An 8,307-nucleotide genomic window follows, 5' to 3' on the forward strand; every position below is an offset into this window, starting at 1 on the left:
ACATGACAGGCGCACTGATGGAGCCGCGTATACCACCAGCACGGGCGCTTGGCGAGCGGCGGCCGCGGCTGCGAAGTGGCGCAGGCCGGCGCCGGTAGCTCGAGCGACAGCTTGTTATTGCTCCCCAAGGCGCAGCTTGTTATTGCTCCCCAAGGCGCAAACAAAGCTGCGTATACGAGAAATGGGGTAATGATGTGATGGAAAGTTGCTTTAAAAATCGTCACCTGAGCCGCTTGCCAGAGCGGCGATCGAATATTCGCCGCAGTGTTAAAGGGGCACTGACACAAAAATTTTGCATCTTGTTTTTTTTGTTGCGATAAGTAGCTAGTGACCTACTTATAACCTGTAGAAACCTCATTTGCTTCAGCGTGCGACGGTTGTTTAAGTAGAGGCATTTTCAATGCGGCCAGTCGCAGTTTCGGTTTCAGCGAGTGCCGCGAAACGATGGATTTTGTGTGAACAAAGCTGACCACGTGACCGTTGGAGGGATATCATAGAGCAGAGCCGCCGTAGCACTGTCGAATCCGCATCGACGGCAGTTTCTGCGAATGCCCCCACGTACTGATCTCATGAGGCGCTTAATTAAAAAGCGACCGTGGATCTGACGCAGGCGCTGCGAGTGCAAATGTTACCGCGGCTAAAGAACGACGCGCGACGCTCGAGACGGTGGGTGGCAAGACGCGCGCTAGGAGCAGCCGGCCGGTCTGCCTACAGGTCCGCCTACAGATGTGTTCGGCTTAGCACTGCGGCGGATATTCGAGTGCCGCTCTCGTAAGCGGTGCAGATGACAATTTTTAATGCAACCCGCCGTCGCATCATTAACTCCTTTCTCATGTAAGCCACCATGGTCGGGACTTGGGGACAATTTCGTGCAGCGGTAACAAGCTATCACTCGCTACCTGTGCTGGCCTGGGCCACTTCGCGGCCGTGGCCGCCGCCTGCACAGCGACCGTGCGGCTAGCTCAGTGGGCTTTTCGTGCCTCCGGCGCGTTTTCGCATCCAATGGTAATAAACAGTAATAGAAACAGAGTGCCCGGAATCGCTGTAGAACTTTGGTCGCGGCCAGCTGCCCGATGAGGTGACAAAATCAGGGCGCCTCCGCTGCCTCCGCCACCAACGATCGGGTCGTTCGTTCTCGAGAGCAGAAGCTCCGCCCTCCGGCCCTCCGATTGGAGCGGCGAGCCGGGCGAGCAGGCCAAAAACGCCGGCAGTGCGGAAGCGGCAAACACAAACTCGTGACGTGTTTAGATGTTGTTTATTTTCACAATATCCTCGGGATGTCGATTGCGCGTGGTCCTCTGCTGGCTGCTCGGTTGCGTTTCGCACACTTTAGAATTGATTTTAAATATGTTCTAGGCTGTAATCGCCGCTGATATTTTGCAGATGATGTATATGTGTTCCCACCAATCTATCTCCGAAGTTATCTCGCCTTCAAAATTTTGTGTCAGTGCCCCTTTAAGCCTAACATCAGTATGCGGGCCTGTAGGTGGGCCGGTCGGCTGCTACTACGTCGCGCGCCGTTCTCCGCGCGGCAGCACCTTCATCGCGTCGACGACCAATTTTTGGTCGGTTGACAAGATCAGCACGTATGCGCTTAACAGAAATTGCCGCCGTCGCGGAATCGGCGGTGCTACGGCAGCTATGCTTTCGAGATAGGCGGCTGCAAATAGTGATGTCCGTCCGAAAGTCGCATCCTCCGTGTGAGCGAAGGAGCTAGCCGAGCGGAGGTCCGCCTGCGGTGACGTCACGACCTCCCTCGGATTTCTCCGCTGAAACGCTCCGTCGTGTGAATACCTGCTCGTCTCAACGAACAGAAGAGGACTCGCGAACAAGATTGACTTTGAACGAGACTGATCGTGATGGCCGGATCAAGGAACGCTTCATAACCAAACATGAAATACGAGTGGTGTAGGGAGAAAATTTGTAAAAAACACCAGTGGCATTTTTTTTTTGTAAACTAGAACTTAAACGTTTTGATCCACTAGTCAGAAATATCATGCTTCGATGGAAAAAGAATTGTGGGCAACTTAACCAGTCCGGCTGGTGCGTACGGAATAACTGTTGGTCACATAACTACAAAAAAGGGTTGTTTTTTTTTCGTACATGTATGCTTTAAACAAGCGAGTTACCCCTGCAGCCTTGAGCACTATTAGCGAACACGATTACGTAATTTCTCGCCTGATCGCCGATAAAGCATGCCTTTGCCTTCGCCAGGAATGCCTTCGCACATGGAGTCCATCTCCCCCCCCCTTCTTCCTCCCCCGTTAAACGGCTCCGAAAATTACATAGTCTCACGACTAGAAATAATAGGATATCATTTCACAGTAAATCACGGAATATTACGCAAATTACGGGATATTACGGCTAGAAACTGCTCTTTCTAATGTTTTCTAAAATGTTTTCTGAGTGAATCTAGAGCAATCTCTCCCCTGCCCAAAGAACCACAACTTCATAGGAAATAAGCCGCAACGAGTAAAATGAATCTGCTTTATAATAGGTGTTGCTTGAAGTGTGTTAAAGAAAAACCTAACAATGGACACAAATCGTAAGATAAACTTTTGAAACGCGGCATTAATATAATAAAAAAATTCAGTAAGTGCAGTAAATAGTCATTCACGACATATGATTTACCAAAATCAAAATACAACAATACGTTCAAAGCAAATAAGGCATACAAGAACCAGACCGAAGTAGGTGGCTAGTACCAACAAATATATTTTACATGACCTGCTCGAGACAGCTAGCGCACCGCTGGCGTTGTCTTATTACCGCTGTTTCCAGAAAACTGCACGTGCACTGCTTGCGTACTCAAACGCTTCGTCGTCGTTTTCTACCGTCGTTGTCTTCTTCCATCGTGGCACGTTAGGAGCACACTACGAGTAACCATATCTGTTCTTCAAAATGTTTTCGCATCGAAATGCCTTTGAACCGAGAAGTACGTGCATCGGAAAGCCCGTGCGCCGAAACGTGCTTCACCGAAATGTCTCAGACCCCGTCATAACAGTAACAGGGAGACACTGAGATCGGATGATTCGTTTCAAATTAGCTCGATGGCATAGGCGCCAACAAAGTGGGCGCTGAAAGGCTCGATCCCCCCCCCCCCCCCCCCTCTTCCCTCACCCTCCCCATTTTTCGAGGGCTTCGTGTCCTTACGCCGCACACGATGATGGGAAAAATATGGGTACGCAGCTTTTCAACAACAAACGCAACTCAAGGTTTTAAACGAAGTTCGCATAATTGGAGGCTAAACATTGCGCTTCGGCTGATTATAAGGACTCGAATACTTCCTAATCGTCTTGCCCTTGCCTGTGAAAAGAATTCGGGCTTTGAGTTAGCACAATGTCTGCAAGGCACAAAATGGGAAAAAAGGAGTCATTTCAATTTCATTTGAACCAGGATGTAACTAACTTCCATGTGACGAATTCCTGGATTTAACAAAGTTTTTCAAATCCCCATTGCCAGCCTCATTGAAAACGATGCGTTTTCGACCTGACCTCTATATAACGAAGGCATGGCAACAGTTACACCCTCATGTAACGAATTCGCTACGCTGATGAGCCATCGTTTTTTGCACTTCTTCTGAAAAATTGGCTGGAGATATGCACTAATTTAGCGAACATTGCCCGCGCTGCAAACTACCGTGTGTTTCCAATGTGAGTGTGGTGTCGCTTAGGTGCTAGGCCCAACTGTCGGTGAGTATATTCGCGCGTCTCCACTGATTTCTGAGGTGTAGGTTCGTTGGTGATGAGTTCTGCTACTAGAAAACAAAAAGATTTGTCTTTTCAAGACAAGCTCGCGATTTCAGGTGCCGTCTCCGCAGGTAAGTAGGATCAACGTTGTCGTTCGGTACAGCATCCCAGCTAGCACCTTCTCAAAAAATTTGAGTGCACAATTAAATAGCATCAAGTTCGCGAAAAGGCGCCCTTTCAGCACACGTTTGCTCCTTGAAACTGGTTAAAGCAGCGAAGAGTGTCAAAAGGCAGAATTGATAGTTACGTTACGCTTGCGAATACAGGGGTATAAGTGACCTTGATTCTTTGGACTGCCGTGTACTGAAAAACTTCGTGGAAAAGCAGAAGCCGCAAATAGAGCATTTTTTTCACTCTGAAATAAATTCTTGAAGGGAGAGTTCACTGTCCCTGATGTCAAGTATTCTGATTTAGTTTCGGCTTCATTTACGGGTGCCTTAAATCGAAACTTGCATATAATGAAAACCTGCATGTAACGAAAATTTTGAATTTTTATCAACTTCTTTACATACAGGTTTAACTGTACGCGTAACTCTATATTTCGACGTGGTGCGTGCTTTTACACGGCGGATAAACCTAGGCTTGCATCAAAATTGACGAATTGATTACGTCTGCCGCAAAGGGAAGTTTTCAAATTTTCAATTTCGTCGCCTAAATATTTTTATGAAGTTTCATCAAAGGTAATACAGTTGTCAAACATTATAGCTTTTGCAGTGAATTAACAACACCGCAGCAGCAGACATCAAAATATTTAGGCAGCAATCGTGCCGCCAGCGCAGCGCTATGGGGAGGAATTGGAGCGACAGCGGAGTGCAGTTTATATACGTAGATGTTAAAAGTTGAAATCCACTCTAGAAATACAGTTATGCGGCTACAAAGGAAGGCTGTACAGCTTGGTTAGATACTTCGCAATGGTCCCGGTGCTTGATTTCACCTTGGGTCCACCGCCCATCGACATCATGAAGTCGATTTCCCGACTAAACTTATAACCAGGAGGCTAGCCGTTTGTAGCGCGAGCGTGAGCGTAGGGTATCATCGATTGTGTATAGGCCTCGTGCGCTCGTTTGGAGGCGCCACTGAATTGGAACCGGTGGCGCCCCCTCCGGCGCCGCGCCGCATTTTTTGCTTGTCCGCCGTTCCGTGCAACGCAGCTCCGCAAGGCTTTCTCTATGGCTCGGCCGCGTCCGCGCGAGGCCAGCATGACGGCGCCAAGCGGATCGTGCGTGCTGTATTGCGGTTTTAGTAAAATACAGAGCCCTGAGAAGTATTTCAAGGGAAGTTGCTTCAGGCGCGGCATCAAGCTTTACGCGAGCAACCACGTGTACGGCGTAAAAGAAGAAATCCTCAGCGAGACGGCGCCGTCTGAAATCGTGGCCAGGTGCATTCCGCAGATGAAGAGCACTTGCGACTACGACGTGCGGCTGGAGGTTAGTGAATTGTATTTGAGATACCCTTATGTGCTTATTTCACGTACATGGTGATTTGTTTTGTTTATGTAGTTGTCGCCGAACCCAAGGCGCATTGTGCGAGGCCGCTGTTCGTGCAAGGCTGGCTGCCGCGGTTGGTGTAAACACGCGGCGGCGGTGGCCGTTTTCATAAACAGCCACGAGGAGAAATCGTGCACGGAGTTGCCGCGTGCTTGGGGGAAACCCTCTGCGCGACCGACCCTGGACACGAAGAAACAGATAAAGGAACTCTTTGCAAGTAAGCACGAGGAGCGCTTTCTTGAATTGTTCAGATTATTCAACATTGAAGCATGCGTGCTTTTTTGTATTGCATCATACAACTTGATAATTATTTATACAGGTCGCCCCTTGCCTGCCCCAGTACTCAAACCCCTGTGGCCGAAAACGGTACATGCCCAATTCTCGGGCGTGAGGTGTGCGTTCGCGGACATGATCGCGTGCGAGGACAGCCACGACGAAAATGCAGATCCAACCGGTGCTTCCACAGAAGCTGTAGACGAAAGTCTCAATCTCGGCATCGAGGTTGTCAGATCGCTGCTCGGGGAAGCGCGAGAAACGTACGCAACCATGCAGGTGGCGAGCGTGGTACCCCTGACAATAAACAGGTGCAACCTGCTCGCTATGCTGGAGCAGAGAGAGGAAACGTATTACAAAACGTTTGTGAAAAAAAAGCGTGGAGCAGATAGCGGAGATCGCGCTTTTAACCCTGGGCCAGGCTGCTGTAGACAGGTTTGTTATATCTGCAGCCTTTATGTGCTTCACAGCGTGTTGTGCATTTTATACAAAATGGCACATTTTGTCGCAGATGGCACCAAGAGCGGAAGCACCGCATCACAAGCACGATGGCCCACCGCATCAAAACGAGGAGGACAGAGTTTGAAGCACTTGCAGCTGCACTCGCTTCACCGCGCCCATACGGTAAGGATTCACGTATGGGTGCACAACCTTAAACATTTGCTCAATCCGTCCTTTTTACTTGCAGTAAATAGAGTCTTAAATGCACGTGAATAAACTAAATTGCATGAAACAGGTCATATTAACAAGAAGAAGAAAGTTTGTTGAACAAACAAACTTTCTCATGTTAGAACTCCTCAGTCCACATTAACACATTTCTTTTCTTTTTTATTTTTGCAGGCAGAAACACCGAAGCCGACGCACAGCCCTAATCCAGCGCAGCCTGCGCTCCTCTTCGTACGGCTTCCACGGAAAGGAATAAAAACTGGTTTTCGGGAGCTTGTCAGCAGTGTTGGCGTAGCTGTTATGGCATCTGTAGGCGCAACAGTACACTGATTTGCGTGTTTTCGCCCGCACAGGCGCCATCCCGCAACACTTCGTTACCGGCGGCGGCTGACTTCGCTAAGACCCGGACAAGCAAAAAATGCCGCGGAGGCTGCCAGGTGGCGCTGCGTGTACGGCCGAAGTAGTAGCAGCGCACTAGCCCGAGCGCGAACACAGTCGGCCCCTGGCGGCGGCGGGACGAACCGCTCCTAGTGTGGATGGCGCTTTCGCGTCGTCTGCTTTTTCACGTTGCGTGCGGCGCAAGACGCGTGATGCGGACGACAAAACAACCAATATGTGTGCTTGTTTGGCAGTAAGCAATTACATAGTTACCTCTGCTTGCGCATTTCCTCTAGAAACGCAATAATCAGCGGCCGTTGAGGGTTAATGCGCTGGTTTAATTCCACGAAACATCTTCGCCGTCGTCACCGCTTGAGTGTGAAACGTGTTATAAACATTGCTTCCACACATATACACTTTTCATATTGTTGAGTGCAGTCGTCTGCCGCTTCGGGAACGTCGAAGGGTGCTTTTTGAAGGTGGCGTGGTGATTATTTAAAGGATAAAAGTTTAGTACGCGAAACGGGTAAAAAGCGACAAGACCTGTGCATACGTGTGCAAATTCCACACCCTTGTAAAATTGCGCTGTGTCCTTATAGAAAGAAGAAACAAACAAAAACATTTACACTGCACACAACCCGTGCCCTATCGCCCATACATTACCGGACACGTATTTTACACCAGCAAGCGCCTGTGTGATCGTGTCCTTCCCGTACCTTTTCTAAAATAAATACCATTTCTGGACAGTCGTTGTTTATACTGGGGAGGAGGAATGAACATTTATTCAACTGTATCGTGTTGCTAATTTTACGTATTATTTAAAATGCGTTTCTATGGGTGTGCAAGAGTATATTTAGGGGGGATTTTTCAGTAAAATTAAGCAGTTGTGAGTTTGCGGCTGTCATGTGGCATTTCGCGTGCCATTTTCATATCATTTTCAAATCCGACATGAATCACCTTGACCAGAAACGTGTCTCACTCAGCATAACCAAATGCCTAATATGGTCACGTCTTAACCTCTTAAGGTGGAGCTAAGTTTAAAGAAAGAGGAGAAAACGCGTAATATCCCACATGTGTGAGGGGTGTGTGCCATGACTCGCTGTTTTTTTTTTTTTCCCACAATGCTTTCTTTCAATGCAATTTTAAAAAAGGCGAGCCACAATTCCTGAACAATCTCGGACCAAAGGGGGGTTAATCAATTTTGAAAATACGTGTTAAAGTACTGCTTTTTCACCGCTACAGAACACAACGCCTAGCGTAGTTTCGAGTGTAAGTAATACTGATAACCATAGTTTGGCTTCTCGCGTTACATGCGTTCTTTTCTCTCTGCTCTTGCAACGTTGGCAGGGCCCACCCCCCCTCCCTCTTCCCCCCCCCCCCCGCCCCCAAAAAAAAGAAATGCACAGAATTTCATTTTTTTACTAATCCTCAAGAATTAAATGCCAAGACAAAGGCGATATTCAGTTTACAAAACAAAAGTAGTTACCGGGAACCCGTTGCGCTGATTCGAAACGAGAAATAAAAAGGAAATGTTTTACTACATCTGCAACAGCGCAACTTCCTTTATTGCCATCTTTAGGGTTCGTAAGCGACCTTATACGCAAGAATGCAAACACATCTCGCTGTTGCAGGCACGTGTTAGATTTTAAAAGGAACGCAAATGGTCAACAGAGCAGCCGTAACAGAAAATTTGTGCTAACTGTGAGGTCCCAGCTAAAAAAGCTTGGTTTGCACATTGTAAAACTGCTTGTCGC

The 8,307-nt window shown here is 48.2% G+C and overlaps 1 protein-coding gene across 1 annotated transcript; it reads left to right on the top strand.

Annotated features, from left to right (window-relative positions):
* The first annotated feature begins 4,822 nt into the window (after positions 1-4,822).
* Positions 4,823-6,133, top strand: LOC144167080 (uncharacterized). The gene is made up of 2 exons (XM_077696469.1): positions 4,823-5,176; positions 6,021-6,133. Exons 1-2 carry the CDS (start codon positions 4,919-4,921, stop codon positions 6,093-6,095), a joined length of 333 nt encoding a protein of 110 aa, XP_077552595.1. The 5' UTR covers positions 4,823-4,918; the 3' UTR covers positions 6,096-6,133.
* Positions 6,134-8,307: the final 2,174 nt, after the last annotated feature.

This window comes from Haemaphysalis longicornis, unplaced genomic scaffold (genome assembly GCF_048455015.1).
Source record: "Haemaphysalis longicornis isolate Haplotype H1 unplaced genomic scaffold, Haemaphysalis longicornis Haplotype H1 scaffold_2, whole genome shotgun sequence".
Classification (NCBI taxonomy): domain Eukaryota; kingdom Metazoa; phylum Arthropoda; class Arachnida; order Ixodida; family Ixodidae; genus Haemaphysalis; species Haemaphysalis longicornis.

What these genes read in the sequence shown, in the direction of transcription:
- LOC144167080 (XM_077696469.1), top strand. Translation starts at nt 4,919, where the DNA reads ATGGCTCGGCCGCGTCCGCGCGAGGCCAGCATGACGGCGCCAAGCGGA. An exon ending in ACTACGACGTGCGGCTGGAG is followed by an intron (nt 5,177 to 6,020) that starts GTTAGTGAATTG and finishes ATTTTGTCGCAG; the next exon opens with ATGGCACCAAGAGCGGAAGC.